A 16,691-nucleotide genomic window follows, 5' to 3' on the forward strand; every position below is an offset into this window, starting at 1 on the left:
CGCTAAAATGAAAGCACAATTAGCAAGTAAAAATCAACAGTAGTTGAAATGCATGAAAGAAATACAATCACTGCATACCATAAAAGATTTACATGCCAATAAAACATCATAAACATCAAACCATTTCAGTCTTTACTCATTAATCAGGGCAACTCATTTCAAAAACTTTGAAACAACTTAAATTGTACAGCTCAATAAATACCCTCCTTTGTGTTTCGGTTGCAGGAGATTGGCTACCATAGGCTAACCCAGGTTAGAGAAATGGGAGGACTTCCCACCCACACACACACAAACACAACCTGCTAAATTAAGGGCTGGGTTTTGTAGAAGCACCAGCCAGGGACGTTTTTATGCAGAAGGAGCCTTGGGTGAGCACGTCCTGTTTCTCAGCTTGGGCATATATGTCGGGACCCTTGAGTCCTTGAACCAAGGAGATCTGTCAGACAGACCCTGATCTGTCACATGTACGGATGTGTCCATTGGGATCAACCCAGTTGTGAAATGTTGAAAAGATGAAGAGAGAAGAGCAACTGTAACCCAGCCTTTTTTTACCATGGCTGTTCAGTGGGACATTGGACTGGATCCCTGATCCCTTGTCCTGGATCACAGACTCACAGTTCATAGCTTTATGGTGGGGCTCAGTGGGTGCGGATCAGTTCAACTATCTCTGAAGCGTCTTCTGGGAAACTTCCATGATGGAGAGCCCACCATGTTCAGAGGGAGAGTCTTCTACTGTTGGACAGACAAAGAGCCGAGGTGGCGCAGCAGTTAGAGTGCAGTACTGCAGGCCACTTTAGCTGACTGTGTTCAGCAGGTCAGCGGTTCAAATCTCACCGGCTCAAGGTTGACTCAGCCTTCCATCCTTCCGGGGTAGGTAAAATGAGGACCCAGATTGTGGGGGGCAATGTAAATATATACCTACATTGCTTACTGGTGTACACCGCTTAGAGAGTGCTTGCACTTAAAGCAGTATATAAGTCTCATAAATAAATACATAAATAAATCCCCAGTGCAGATTGCCTCACACAGGAGCCAGCACTCTCCAATCAACTACAAGATGCCAATGTTTCTTTTAACTAAGACAGTTGTTCTCCGTGAATAACAGGAGATCTATTAGAGTATTACTTATGAATATGTGTGCATCCATCATTTCCCTCTCTGTTTTTGGAAATGGATAAACAGGAGTGCCTCTCTTTGCCTCAGGGATGTGTCCCCTCACTATTCTCTTGGAAGGGACCTTCTCCAGTCTCTAAACTGTCACGGAATTTTGGCAGCAGGTGTCCAAATCAAGTCAGAGACGCTGACTTGTAGTTTTATACGAGCATCATGAGGTAAATCACACAGCACACAGAAGAAAAAAGGCGGGAAAAAGGGAAACTCTCCCTTTACATCCACAGCAACCAATCACAGTGCAAATTGCCTCACACAGAAGCCAGCACTCTCCAACCAATCAACTACAAGATGCAAATGTATCTTTTGACTAAGACAGTTGTTCTCCCTTGACAACAGAAGAATAGGAAGTTGCCTGAGATCTATTAGATTATTACTTATGAACAGTGCTTTTTTTCTAAAAAAAAAAAAAAAAAAAAGTGCCGGAACTCATACATGTCATACAACCCACCTTGCCTACCCTACAAGGTTCCATCCAAAAAAAATGCCAGAACTCCGTTCTGGGCGTTCTATGAGAAAAAACGACCTGCTTATGAATATGTGGGTGTCGATCATTTTCCTCTCCTTTTTGGGGGGGGGGGGAATGTATAAACACGAGTGCCTCTCTTTGCCTCAGGGATGTGTCCCACCACTATTATTTTGGAAGGGACCCTCTCCAATCTCTAAACTGTCAGGGAATTGCACTGCAGGGGTCCAAATCAAGTCAGAGATGCTGACACAAACTTGTAGTTTTATATAAATACATATATTTAACAATTATACTTTCAGCGGAGAAAATAGTCAGGCAAACAGGAGTTTCGTGAGGTAAATCATCATAGCAGGAACATCCTGAGGTAAATCTCAGAGCATACAGGGCAGGAAAAAGGGAACCTCCCTCTCCACACCCACAGCAACCAATCACAGCACAGATTGCCTCTCTCTCACACACACACACAAAAACACATACACACAGCCCAGATTGCCAGCACTCTCCAACCAATCAACTACAACTGTGTTGTTCTGGCCCATTGTATACTTTACTGCTCCAGCTATTAAATTTAATATCCTAACAAAGGTGCAGAAAGCCACAAGGGCTTCCCCCAAAGTTTCCTGAGAGATGACAGATTTATTGCACATTTCCAGTAAGTGCAGCTCAAACACAATAATAAAATCAACAATAATTTAAACCACATGAAAGCAATACAATCACTGCATGCCATGAGATATTTACAGTGCATGTATAGACATGTAATGCAATGTAGACATTATAAACACCAAATAGTTTCAGTTTTTACATGTTGACTAGTGCAACAAAAGCTTTTAAAAGCTTCAGAGTAGATTAATTGAAGGGTTTAATAAAGCCCCACTCTTGTGTTTTGGTTGCAGGCATTTTGCTGGGTTCCTACAACATGCTAAGACCTTAACTGAGGTTTCAACTGTATGTATGGGTTCCCACAATATGTTAAGACCACAATCCAGGTTAAGAAAATGGATTTTCTGCTCTTAAAGAAAGGGTGGAGGGATTGTGTAAGGACCTGCCTCACCTAGGTCTCCCAAGAAAGCAGAACTCTTGAAACAGGCAAAAGGAGCTTTTATTGGGAGTTAGTGATAGCAAGGAAACAAAGCAAGGTCTGAGGAAATAGCCTGCGCAAGCACTATATCAAAAGCTGTATTCGTTACTCCTCCCCCCAGGGTCTCACTGTTTGTTTGAATCTCGGCCAATCCACAGGTGGTATATTGTTTTAGTAACTGGCTCCTTTGCCATGCTCTTCAAGATCTCTCTCAGTTTTGTTTCTTCCAGCTCCAAGCTCAAACTCTCTTCCAGATAGGGGTGATGGTATTTGACACATTCCTTCCCCCGAGGGAAGGGCAATGTGGCATAAGCATATTGTATATCCTCACATTGGAATCCCCCCTCCCAACAGAATGGCAGGCCCCAAAAGTGGTTATAGAACTATGTATAGGTTAGCAGAAATAGTAATACATTTCTTTGGGGTTCTGACAGATTGTCCACACAATTTCCTAAACTGATAGCTGGGTTTGAAGAAACGTTGAACCACAAACCGCCCAACTAACTATAGATTTAATCTGTGAACTGCTAGGGAGGGTCCGACTTGCTCTCTTTCTGCCTATCAGACATTCCAGGATCCGCTTTCTCTTTGCCATCTGGGAAAGAGTCCCTCCATCCTGTGATTCTAGACTGTGCATTTCCCCACAATCCACCACACAAGCTCTCCACTCTCCTTCTTCCTTTCCTCCTTTGCTCATTTTGATTTGTGCCTTCTTCACACCCTCTCCAGCAGGGTTAAAAAGGTCTACATGGCAACCACGGTCACATAACCATAGAATCGCTTTGTTGGTTAACTTTTCAAATATTTGTCTTCTTAAGTACTTAAGAAGCATATTTGCTTCCTATCAAGCACGAGCTTGAAGTGGAGTTTCTTCCTTGGGTGAGCTCATCTGGTTTCTCAACCTGGGCAGATACACTTTGGCCCAGGAGGACCTCACAGCCAGGGGCTGATTTGTCATATGCGTGAATATGTTCCTCAGGGTCAACCCAGTTGTGAAATGTTCTCCAGGCGAGTGACGAAGAACAATAGCAATCCAGACATTCAGTGGGACCTCACCTGGAATCGCAGGCTCAGAAGCTCAGTGCATTATGGAATTGGTGGGAACCGGGAAAGAAGTTCTTCTGTTCATATGCTATGATGGCTCCACCTTTCACAGTAATGTCGTGGATAAAGGAGCTTTATTGCAGATTCACTTGGTTTTCAGCAGCAACAGGCTGAAAGCTGGAGTCTCAAAGTTCTGATGGAGGAGTGGTTGGAGCAAGTGAAGGACTGCAAACTGGCACCAGCACTTAACACCAACCTGCCTTCCCAGACTGGCCCGCCTCTTGTCACCCACTTCATCTCCCTAGACCTGTCACCCCTGTGATGTCCCTGCCTGTCCTTTCTCCCCCAGCAATACCCTTCATTGCTGACCCTTCTCTTCCCATCCCTGGGTGTATCACACCCTACCTCAGAACCAGCCCCCAAAGCAGCTGGCACTAATACCCGTCTAGCACTCTGCTCTGAGTCTACCAAGCTAGATCACTCATCTTCCCTCTCTGTCCCCCAGCCCACGTGCTGCCCATAGAGAAGAGAAGAGGGAAGACATTCTTTGCACCCCTCAACCACAAATGGTGGCCAGTTGGGAAAATAGGCTTAATAAGATTCCAGGGACTATGACAGGCAAAGCAAGTGCGCCCTAAGAAGTAGATGGGATTGCATCCAACTGTAAATATCAGGAGTAGTAGGAGGAGGAGGAGGAGGGGGGAGGGGGAGGGGGAGAAGGAGAAGGAAAAGGAGGAGGAGGAGGAGGAAAAGGAGAAGAAGGAAGAGGAGGAGAAGGAGACAGAGAAGGAGGAGGAGGGGGAGAAGGAGAAGGAGAAGGAGGAGGAGGAGGGGAGAAGGAGGAGAAGGAGAAGGAAAAGGAGGAGGAGGAGGAGGAGAAGGAGAAGGAGAAGGAAGAGGAAGAGAAGGAGACAGAGAAGGAGGAGGAGGAGGGGGGGGAGAAGGAGAAGGATCTAGCAGAATAGGATCCCACTTGCAAAGAGAAGAGGGTCTGGGTGAGCTGCATACAAATGTATTGGCCTTTCTTGAATTATTATTTATTGATTTGATTTGATTTGATTTTGGTGTTGCCTGACTCTATGGTAACCCTGGACAGTATAAAAGAGGATTAAAGACACAATAAGGGGAGGGAGGGAGGGAGGGAGGGAGGGAGGGAAGGAGGGAAGGAGGGAGGGAGGGAAGGAGGGAGGGAGGGGAGATTTTACCTGCTTTCTGGATAGTGACACCTTCTTTTGAATCACCTCATCTTGCCCTGTAGGGTGTGACCACACAAGCCCTGGTATATAAGCTGGAAAAGAGACCACGGGTGTCTCAAAGGATTTCTCCTTCAGATTGGATCCCCCTTTGAAGGTGAGAGCCACAGATCGTAGAAAGATTAATGTAACTTTAGAGAGAGAGAGAGAGATTCCAACCTATTTGTACATAGAACTGCTGTGAAGGAAGCTACTTCTTAGCGTTTCTTTTTTTTCTATTCTTTTCTTTAACTTTTTTCTTTTTTCCACTTTTGGGTTTTTCGTTTTTCTTCCTTGCTTTATATTTGTTTGTGTTAGTTTTCAACGTTCTTGTTTGAACGTTTTAATGAAAACCACATGCAATCTCTTCAGGGGTACCACAGCTCCCACCGCCACGTACGTATCTTGCTCTGATCAAAACGGATTTCAACCAAATCAGGAAATATCCTGACACAGCAGCATCCTCCCCCTTTTTAAAAAAATTTGCCTGGAGTTAGAAATGCTTTGACCTCTTCTGCAGGAATCCCAGGACAAAAAGGCATAAGATACATTTTATTTGACTGACGAGGCATCGTAGCATCCGTGTCATAAAGCAACTGAAAGTCCTGTATCTCTTATAAGAGATTGATGGTTTGCATTTTATCTGTTTATGATCTTTTTTTTTTTTTTCATTTTTGGCAGCCAAGGTGATTCACAGCATTAAAAGTGGGGTGGGGCAGATTGCTTTTCTTCGCCATAGAAGAGACAGCAAAGAGAAAAAGCAAAACAGGAGCCTTAAACAAATTAGCCTCTTCCATTTAGGCCAGTGGTTCTCAACCTTTTTAATGCCACGACCCCCAACCGGTCGTAAGTCGAGGACTACTCAACCGGTCGTAAGTCGAGAGCTACTCAACTGGTGCAGCACCGTTTGCAGAATGGGACTTTTGGCGGGTTCCGCAGGGCAGAGACAGCCTGGACAATCCCTATTGGCTTTGGAAAGCCAATAGAATTAGACTCTGTTCAAGAGAGTCTCTTCTATTGGCTTTCAAAAGCCAATAGAATAAAAGGGAGTAGCACAGCTAAGGAAAAGGGGGGAAAAAATGGCGGACTGCGTTGTTTGGCGACCCCCGTGAAATGGTCGTTCAACCCCCAAATGGGGTCCCGACCCACAGGTGGAGAACCACAGATTTAGGCATTGCGTTCATTGGGGCTGAGGATTAGCTAAGGGTCTCCTTTCCAAATTCTTCTATGAATAACAGAATAACAGAGTTGGAAGCGACCTTGGAGGTCTTCTAGTCCAACCCCCTGCTCAGGCAGGAGACCCTGGCCCATACCATTCCAGACAGACAGATAGTTATCCAATTTCTTCTTCAAAACTTCCAGTGATGGAGCACCCGCAATCTCTGGAGGCAAGCCGCTCCACTGATTGATTGTTCTCACTGTCAGGAAGTTTCTCCTTAGTTCCAGGTTGCTTCTCTCCTTGATGAGTTTCCACCCGTTGCTTCTTGTCCTGCCTTCTGGTGCTTTGGAGAATAGCTTGACTCCCTCTTCTTTGGGGCAGCCCCTAAGATACTGGAAGACTGCTATCATGTCACCCCCTAGTCCAGGGGTAGGCAACCTCGGCTCTTTTATGACTCATGGACTTCAACTCCCAGAATTCCTGAGCCATTAGGCTCAGGAATTCTGGGAGTTGAAGTCCATGAGTCATAAAAGAGTTGAGGTTGCCTACCCCTGCCCTAGTCCTTCTGTTCATTAAACAAGACATATCCAATTCCTTAACAACTGTTCTTCGTATGTTTTAGCCTCCAGTTCCCTAATTATCTTTGTTGCTCTTCTCTTCACTCTTTCTAGAGTTTCAGCATCTTTTTTTTCTATCGTGGTGACCAAAACTGGATGCCATATTCCAAGTATGGTCTTACAGACATAGATTTGAGAGTGATGAAAAAGTAACTTTATGCCAAATCCTAACATCTTTTTTCTAGCGTGGTGACCAAAACTGGATGCCATATTCCAAGTGTGGTGTTACCAAGGCCTTATAAAGTGGCACCTAATGATGTCAAGTCAGACAAACACATGCAGAATCAACATTTTGAGAATTACAGGCTGTGATTCCTGGCAAACTGGGGTCTCTACCAATCGCTCAGGGTAGTAATGGGGAGGGGAGGGGGCTGCAATCCAGAGATGTACAGGCAGCGTTCACGGTTGAGACGAGTGCTCGATTCTTCCTTCTGCGGTGGGACATCCAAAAGGGGGTGCTCTGGTTTGGATGGAGGACCTTCAGGGTTCTTCTCAACTTCTGCTTCTCTCCTCAGGTCTGGAGATGTTTCTCATCACTTGCTTCATCTTTTGTCTCTTGGGCAGCCTTACCTGGGCAGGTAAGTTGTTGCCAGCACTTCAAAGTCCATACATCCCACCTCCATCCTGTTTCCCTGTGGGTCTCCATTTATCTAGAGTTGGCTAATTTTAAAGCTTTATTCTTAATGAGAGAGCCTTTATTTCTAACTATGATCCATTTACACCAATCCAGAAAGGCATAGAGTTCCAGAAGGCCTCCGTTTCTGACTATATGGATTATATCATACCAAATACTGGTATGTACAGGATGAGGCTGGCATCTCTCCACTAAACAGGACCTGGGCATTTTACACCCCCTGGGCCAGATCTGGCTCTTTGGATCTCTCTGCCTGGCCCATATGAGGTCAATCGGAAATTAGAAATCAAATATAAATAAATGTATGTCATGCATGCAATAGAACTGCATTGTATTATCTTGAAGGCAACTTTTTATTTTCAATTTACATATGTGCGTGCATGCTTGCCTATGGACCTTCACAACCCTGTTAGTTTGTCCCTCCACAACAGTCCTAGTTTCTCATGTAGCCCCATGGGAAAATTAATTGCCCACTAAAATGAGATGGTATAGATCGGGGTAGGCAACCTTGGCTCTTTTATGACTCATGGACTTCAACTCCCAGAATTCCTGAGTCAGCTATGCTGATTCAGGAACTCTGGGTGTTGAAGTCCATGAGTCATAAAAGAGCCGAGGTTGCCTACCCCTGGTATAGGAGGCTGGACTAGAAGACCTCCAGGGTCCCTTCCAGCTCTATTCTATTCTATTCTATTCTATTCTATTCTATTCTATTCTACTCTACTTTACTCTACTCTACTCTACTCTACTCTACTCTACTCTACTCTACTCCATTCCATTCCATTCCTTCCATTTCCATTCCATATTTTCTATTCTATTCTATTCTATTCTATTCTATTCTATTCTATTCTATTCTATTCTATTCTATTCTATTCTATTCTATTCTACTCTACTCTACTCTACTCTACTCTACTCTACTCTACTCTACTCTACCCTACTCTACTCTACTCTACTCTACTCTATTCTTATTCTTCTAAAACTCAAGACCCATGCTGCGTCCCTCACTTCCGGCTTTGTTCTCTTTGCTTTCTCATTCTGTTTTTCTATTTTTATTTTGAGTTTTTAATTTTGGATTCATGGATTTTATTGTTTCCTCAAAGCATAACATACAAACAAAAATAAAAATAGGAAAATTAGGGGAAGGAAAAAGAGAGGGGGAAAGAAAATATGGGGTACAAGGGAAAAAAGCAAAAAAGTGTTGACTTCCAACTCTTTTTAACACAGTACAAGATAGCAACATGACAGCGTCAACTCTTTACTTTTACACATTAGTATATAACCAGCCATTTCTATAACAAATTGATTTAATTGGCAAAACCAAAGTCAAAGTTTCATTTTTTTTCATCTCAAGCACAAAATCCAGAAGTGATGCCCAAATAAAAAACATAATTAAATATATTCTCCTCTTAAGCAATCAATTTAACCATTTCTGCTTTATCTTCCTTGCTGTGGAAATAATATATATTTCTGTTTGCATTTAATAATCTTTATAAACTATCTCTATTTATATTAACAAAATTCACTGTATTCTTTCAAATTCTTTAACCTTAAAGGGAAAAAATACTTTTTTAAAATCCATTTTAAAACTCTGAACTTCTCTTTAAGCTAATACCTCTTTTTCTTTAACTTTCTCTTAACATAGATACTTTCAAATACACTTTCAATAATATTACATAAGCTTTAGGAATTACTTAAGTATTATATATAAAGGGAAAATGCATTTTCAAACCCATTTTGCATTAAGACTTTCTTTGAATTACAAATTTCAAACTGATAAAAATCCACCTTAATTTCAATTGACTCATTGAGTTTAAGTGTCACTCCTTCCAACTTATCTTCATGGAAGAAAATCTTTTTCTTTTCTGGAATGCTTATTGAGGAATTACATATTTCTCTTTTGCTCAAGGATTTCTCTACCTTGTTGGTGTCCATGAGGAAAAAATCCATTTTTATTCTGTTTTCTCAGCAGGTCCAAGTCATCGGACTGTCTGTCCTTCCGGCACCTTTGCCTATAAAGACAGAAACCAGTGGTATTGCTACAAGTTCTATGAAGATCGGCTCACCTTTTATGAGGCTGAGGTAAGCGCCCTGAGGTAACTCCCCTGAGGTAACTCCCCTGAGCAGGAAAAATTCCCTTAAGCTGGCCCAGAGTTTTATAATGCCAAAAAGTTCGTCTCATTTTTTTAAATGAAGAGCACCTGCTGCATGACTCTCCCTTAGAAAAAAGATAGAAGCCTAAAATAAAGAATAAAATAAAATACTTTAGTAATTCTCTAGAATTTCCTTCAGTTTAGTACTTTGATAATAAATCTGAACGGGATTCATGAGCTGGTTTCACTTCAATGTCTGAGTGAAATTTGTTAATCACAGTTAGGACAGTGATGAAAAGATATCTTTATGGCCAATCCTCACACTTATGACAGTTGCAATTGATTTAGTAACCACTTCACTGAATTACTGAGTTGCTGGTTCCAGCTGTGGTTGTTAAATGAGGACTGCTGTATCTTCAAAGGTTCAAGCCATGCTGTTTCAAAGTGGGCCCTTGTCTCTCAGGGTGTCTCTTTATTTCCACAAACAAGCACACACCTCCTTCCCTCTTCTCTCTCCCTCCCAAACCTTGTTTGGATGTCCCACTTTTTTGTGTGTGTCCCACTTCTGACACCACTTTCACACCTCGCTCCGAAGCCCGAGAGCCATTTTCCCCAATGTATTTTGTCTTTATTTTTCCTTGTTGGTCAAGAAAGTCATGCTCGCACCTGCAGCCCCTCTTAGGAGAATTTCAGTGACAGGAACCTAGTTGGGACGACCTTGTCTGCCCAGACTGCAAGAACACACACACCCGGGTTGGTAGGCCTGGGTCATAGCAGATCTGCAATAGACAACCTGATTTGTGGGTACTAAGGTATTTTTGGTACTTCTCTCTTTGCAGACAGAGTGTCAGTTCAGATGGAGAGGCCATTTAGCATCTCTGACAAAAGACAAGCAGGTCAAAAGCATCGGTGCCTATGTCACTAAAGAAAACTTGAGGGGTGATTTCGTCTGGATTGGACTTCAACTCATTCGAGATGAAGAGTCCAATGTGGTGAGTCCTTGGCTCTCCTGGCTGTGAGCCACCAGCAGCTGTTTCCGTACAGCTGTTTCCTGAGTAGTGATTTACACCATCCTTGAATAGGCCAGCCACCTTGTTCCATCTCTCTCCCCTGATGCTGGTCTTGTCTCACGTTAATGGGTTAGATCAGTGGTTCTCAACCTGTGGGTCGGGACCCCATTTGGGGTCGAATGACCATTTCATGGGGTCACCAAACAATGCAGTCTGCCATTTTTTTCCCTTTTCCTTAGCTGTGCTACTCCCTTTTATTCTATTGGCTTTTGAAAGCCAATAGAATAGACTCTCTTGAATAGAGTCTAATTCTATTGGCTTTCAAAAGCCAATAGGAATTGTCCAGGCTGTCTCTGCCCTGCTGAGCCCACCAAAAGTCCCATTCTGCAAACGGTGTTGTACCAGTTGAATAGTCCTCGACTTACGACCGGTTGAGTAGTCCTCGACTTATGACCAGTTGGGGGTCACGGCATTAAAAAGGTTGAGAACCACTGGGTTAGACAGACTGTGTGGTGTTGTATCTAAGCACCATCCCATTGCTGCTCCTGACACAAGGAGACACAGGGACAAAGGATCCCACTTAACAAATTTCTCACTTAGCAACAGAAAGTTTTGGCCCCATTGCGGTCGTAAAATGAGGACTACCTGTGTTTTAACCTGGATTCCCGCACTGAGCAGGCCGCTGGACTCAAAGGCTCAGGGACCATTGTACCCCGAGGAACCTTGGATTCTGTGCATCGCAGTCGCAATTGCCCTTACACACTTATATGCCACTTTATGCATCCAAAGGACCTAACTGGGTCTCTGCCTTGGACAATCGAAAGAATGACTTAGGGCAGGGGTAGGCAACCTTGGCTCTTTTATGATTGGTGGACTTCAACTGCCAGAATTCCTGAGTCAGCATGGCTGGTTCAGGAATTCTGGGTATTGAAGTCCATCAGTCATAAAAGAGCCAAGGTTGCCTACGCCGGCTTAGGGTAACGTCCGTGTGGTGCTTGCTTGCAAAAAAAAGCCTAATTAGCAGGACTTTCCCCCTTTAAATTAATTTAGCTGAAATTTAGAATTGGAATTTAATTTTTTGTATCTCTGCCCCCCCTCCCCGTGTTTCCCATTCACTCACCTCAACGTGCTTTATTCTGCATTGCACAGAAAATGGAATGGAGCTGGACTGATGAGACACTATCCAACTATACAAGGTGGAGCTTTGGTGAACCCGACACTACGTCTTACAGTGACACTTGTGTTGGTCTCTCTCCTGCAACTGGTCAGTAAGAGAATCCATCGTTCCTTAATGTGGCTGGAGTTTGCGTCTGTAATTCCAGGAAAGCAGGGAAGGGGGGGGGGGAATATGGGGAAGGGATGGGAAGAGAAGATGGGGAAGAGAAGGGAAGACAGGAAGGGGAGGGAAGGGGAGGGGAGGGAAGATGGGGAGGGAAGATGGGGAAGGGAAGATGGGGAAGGGAAGGAAATACAGGAAGGGTTAGGCCACAAACACAGATTAGCTTTTTCCAGGTTTTGCCAAGTCCTATGTGAAAGTCATAGCTATCATAGTTTTCATCCACCACTAGGTGTCAGCATCTATTTGTTTTTCAATTTCCAAAATGAACAATTGTCTTTCGAATTTTAGATTTGTCCAAATTTAAGTTTAAATTTTCAGGTTTTATATTTATTTCATTTCCATATATTTTGATCCTCCATGAAAAGTTTAATTTGCCGCTTCCGTTAGTATGAGGGTAGGGCGGAAATCCCTCTCCTTCCCTTTCGGAGGTATTTTGCTTCTTGGGGAATCTTTTCCAAGAAATGAAATCTAGAATAGAAAAGAGAAGATCAAATTCCTCACCCAGTTTCAAGTACACTATTCACAGTTGGGCTGGTTAGTACTTTTGGATTTCGGTTGCAAGTAACTTGGGCTGGTCGGTGAAGTATGGCCAGCCTTTCTCCTGTTGGGTTAGAAGGCTTCCCCCAAGTCAAACAGAATGACCACCACCATTCCAGAATTGCCAGAGCACCCTTCTTTCTTTGTTGCCTCTCTGGGGCAACTTAGACCCATTTAGGATCCCCTGGCAGGGTGAAAATTAGCCACAGGGGTGCGGAGATCCACAAGCCCACAACCAATCGCTACCATGCAAGACTGGAAGTCTTTCTTTCTGCTATTTCTCATTCTCTGTCAAACAAGAGAGCTTTGTCAATGCCTGATTTTATTTCAAACATTTATATTTACCCAGCCATTCCCAGGATCCCCCAAGCAGAGACCCAAATGCTTGAGGAAGACCCCTGTCTTAACTCCCTTGATGAAAGAGCTGAGTCTGCTCTAGGTCAGCGGGAAGATTGTTCTAGAGCAGGGAGGCAGCCATGGAAAAGGGGCCCTTTCTAGATCCCACCAGAAGGCAAGGCTTAGATGAGGGGAGGTGCAGCAAGCACCCCACTTGTGGGAGAGGAGCTGGAAGGCGGAGTTAAAGATGTCATCTGTTTGAAGTCTTTGTGTCACCATGAGAGGTCTAAGTCCATTCCCCCTGAATTCTCTTGGCCCTTATCTAGTGCCCATTTAGCTTTGACCGTTACTTGACTAGATTCTTGTGTGTGGAAGCTGTTTGCACTTGACACCACTCATGAGCGGACGTACTTGAGAGCAGATGTACTTGAGAGCAGATGGTCTGCAAGTAGCCCAATCCTGTGCCGTATTGGGCTCTAAAGTTGATCACCACCCATGTTCCTTTCTTTCAGGGCACGAGAAATGGGTTGATATAGACTGTAACCGCAAATTTCCTTTCCTCTGCAAATGGAAACCCTCTTAAGCCACGTCTGAAGATGGAGTTGGGGGGCTCCCCACTGAACGGAAACCTGAGCTGAGATCTTTCGGTTCCATCTTCTCTATGTGCAAAAACGTGTTTGCCAGAAAGACCAGCTGAACGTCAAGCAGTTGGTTCCTCTCTGTCCTCTGAACTTGCTTCTCTCCCCCTCTTTCTGAAGAATGTGCCCCTCCCTTGATAATAAACTGTGTTGCTCTGCCCTTGTCTTGAGTTTGGCGTTTCTCTCCCAGGGGGACCAGGGCCCCTCCCTGAATACCTCTCAGAGGGAAGAGGGTGTTGTGTGTTGTGCAGTTGACTTTCTGGTCACAAAGACGACATGCCACCTTATCCTTTCCTGGCATCCTTCTCTCCCACCTTTTCTCTCTGAGGGAAATACGAGATTAATGAGAGGAGAAACATGGATTTGTGGAAATAATGTTCCCCTGGAGTGGAAAAAGGTCCATGCAGGGTGGGTAGCTGGAGGATCGCTGAAGCAAACCAGACCAAAAACATTAGATTGTCCAGAGGCTTTCATAATTAGCTGTCATTTCAGCAAGTTGGTGCATTCTACATGCTTTGTTTAGTAATATTTGAGCAATAATTGCGAGCCTGTGGTTTTGCTCCCTCCCGCATGCATTGTGCCTAAAGCACAACGGGAGTTACACAAAGCAAGCAGTGCCTCTGGCCTTGTGCTTTTTTGAGGCTGCTCTCCTGCCTAGCCAAACTATCTTATCCATGCATTTCCATGCAAAGCTGGCTTTATTTGTTCCTATGTTTAGCAAAGCTGATTAATGTTTTTGGTTGCAGTCTTAATTTTCTCTTATCACGTTTGCCTCCTTGGATAGCAGGTCTGCTGCAGAGGCAAAGGGAGGAATTTATAGTCTAGGCCAGGGGTGGGGAACCTTGGCTCTTTTATGACTTGTGGACTTCAACTCCCAGAATTCTGGGAGTTGAAGTCCACGAGTCATAAAACAGCCAAGGTTGCCTACCCTTGGTCTAGGCAAAGGCAAGGCAAAGGGGGAGGGTTCTGGGGGGTGGAAGGTAGGAGAAATTGCTTTTCTTGAAAAGGGAGTTTTGGTCTTAAAACCAGGAAGTGCTTTCTTTGCACAAAAGATCTAATAAAAGGCTAAAGACAGACAACTTGACTCACTGGAGCTGAATCGGATTCTACTTATTTATTTAAAACATTTGCATAGCTGCTCATCTTATATTGAACTCTGGGTGGCACCCAATCAACAAGTATAACAATATATATTAGTAAGAAGAATGATATGTATTGACCAACTGATACTGTGTGTGATTATCGTTTATTTACTATTAACTAATAGTATTTATTTACTATTATATTAATTAGTGTTAACTGAACGTATGTACCCGGACAATAGTCTGTTTGCTAAAGCTTGAAAATGTTACTGGGGGGTAACGCCAATGTTGTTCCTAATCCTGTCCCAATCCCAATCCCGATCCTAACCCCACCCCAAACCTTAATCCCTATCCTGGTCTTATCCCTTCCCTAACCTTATAAAACTCAATAAAAATGTTTACATATAAAAAACCAAGTATAACAACGTCAATAACAAACAACAGGGTCCCAGAGTCCTCAGAGTGAAATTCAGGTGAAGCTCCATCCCTTGCTCCTTCCAGGCTTTATACAGTTAAATACTTACAAACAAACACAACAAAATATTATTAATGGCTTAATATTAACCATGTAACAAAAAGCCCTCTCTTCTAGTCTTTGCATGGACTCTATCACAGCCTTGTAAAGATGTAAGAATTCATCTCCTCACCTATAAGAAATGGTTTGTGTGGAATTCAGAAAAAAAAGGATATTCTATTGCTTATAAGGGGAGGGATTTCTATTAGAGAAATTCTTTTATTTCAGAAGGGAGTTTTGGTCTAAAAACCAGAAAGTAACTTCTTTGCACAAAAGCTTTATCAACAGGCCAAAGACACATGGCTCCAACTGGAGGTGAATCGGATTCTGTTTACTTATTCATTTATTTAAAACATTTATATAGCTGCCCATATGATATGGAACTCGGGGGGGAGGGGTCTCCCAAACAATGATTAAACCAACATCAATCCTAAAACAACACAAGACATTCATCTATTAAAACAGAGTGAACATTCAAAACCTGGTATGAAAGGTATGAAACTCAACGTTAAGAAAACCAAAATCATGGCATCCGGCCCTCTCAATTCCTGGCAAATAGAAGGGGAAGAAATGGAGGTAGTGACAGATTTTATTTTTCTGGGCTCAAAGATCACCTCAGATGGGGACTGCAGCCAAGAAATTAAAAGACTGTTGCTCCTGGGGAGGAAAGCTATGGCACATCTAGACAGCATACTAAAAAGCAGAGACATCACCCTGCCAACAAAAGTGCGTATAGTCAAGGCCGTGGTTTTCCCAGTTGCAATGTATGGCTGTGAAAGTTGGACCATAAGAAAGGCTGAGCGCCAAATAATTGAGGCCTTTGAACTATGGTGCTGGAGAAGACTCCTGCGAGTCCCCTGGACTACAAGGTGATCCAACCGGTCAGTCCTAGAGGAGATCAACCCCGACTGCTCTTTAGAAGGCCAGATCCTGAAGTTGAAACTCAACTACTTTGGCCACCTAATGAGAAGGAAGGACTCACTGGAGAGGGGCCTAATGCTGGGAAAGATGGAGGGCAAGAGAAGAAGGGGACGACAGAGAATGAGGTGGCTGGATGGAGTCACTGAAGCAGGAGGTGTGAACTTAAATGGACTCCAGAAAATGGTAGAGGACAGGAAGACCTGGAGGAACATTGTCCATGGGGTCGCGATGGGTCGGACATGACTTCGCAATTAACAACAACAACAACATGAAAGGGAAGCTTCTGCCTGTGCTCCCCTCCTGAACAGAATTAGAGTAGAACAGAATTATTTGAAGGAATTACACAAAATCTGGAGGAGCGACAGTACCCCACCTTTGCATGCTCAGAGATGCCCGTTTGGGAGATTGGCATCAGGAAAACGGGTGCAATTGTGCAAGGCCAATCCCAGCTCACGAGGCTCGCTCCCTTCACACCTACCACAACTGATCTGGGGAAGGAGAGCTGATGCAACTGGGAGCAGCCGGAGGAACAGCAGCTGCTGAGGAAAGGCAAAGACGATGGGATTATTCAGCTCTCTGCTCCAACCGGGCACATCACCAGAGTTTGCCCAGCCAGGTGCCCGTGGAGGGAGAGCGGGATGACCAGCAGGGCATGAACATCACCCCACTCACTATTCACAGATCCAGGGAAATGATCACAGCCCCTTTCTCTAGCGCCCACAGTGGGAGGGGAGTATTCAGCTTGGAAAGAGGGCCGAGGCATCCTATGGGTCAGGAGACCCTCCTAGTTGCTTCTGTCAGGTGGGCAGCGAAGAGACAGG

The 16,691-nt window shown here is 44.0% G+C and overlaps 1 protein-coding gene across 2 annotated transcripts; it reads left to right on the forward strand.

The window, feature by feature from the left end:
* The first annotated feature begins 4,993 nt into the window (after nucleotides 1-4,993).
* Nucleotides 4,994-13,513, forward strand: LOC120296972 (lithostathine-1-alpha-like). 2 transcript variants are annotated; one of them, XM_039319058.1, is made up of 6 exons: nucleotides 4,994-5,114; nucleotides 7,288-7,350; nucleotides 9,373-9,482; nucleotides 10,333-10,485; nucleotides 11,653-11,767; nucleotides 13,228-13,513. In XM_039319058.1, the coding sequence occupies exons 2-6, from the start codon at nucleotides 7,296-7,298 to the stop codon at nucleotides 13,296-13,298; spliced, it is 504 nt and encodes a 167-aa protein (XP_039174992.1). In that variant the 5' UTR covers nucleotides 4,994-5,114; nucleotides 7,288-7,295; the 3' UTR covers nucleotides 13,299-13,513. The 2 variants fall into 2 exon arrangements, with proteins under 2 accessions (XP_039174992.1, XP_039174990.1); XM_039319056.1 differs by having other exon boundaries at nucleotides 4,999-5,114; nucleotides 9,370-9,482.
* Nucleotides 13,514-16,691: the final 3,178 nt, after the last annotated feature.

This window comes from Crotalus tigris, unplaced genomic scaffold (assembly GCF_016545835.1).
Source record: "Crotalus tigris isolate CLP2741 ecotype Arizona unplaced genomic scaffold, ASM1654583v1 scf7180000022069.34926, whole genome shotgun sequence".
NCBI classification, from domain to species: domain Eukaryota; kingdom Metazoa; phylum Chordata; class Lepidosauria; order Squamata; family Viperidae; genus Crotalus; species Crotalus tigris.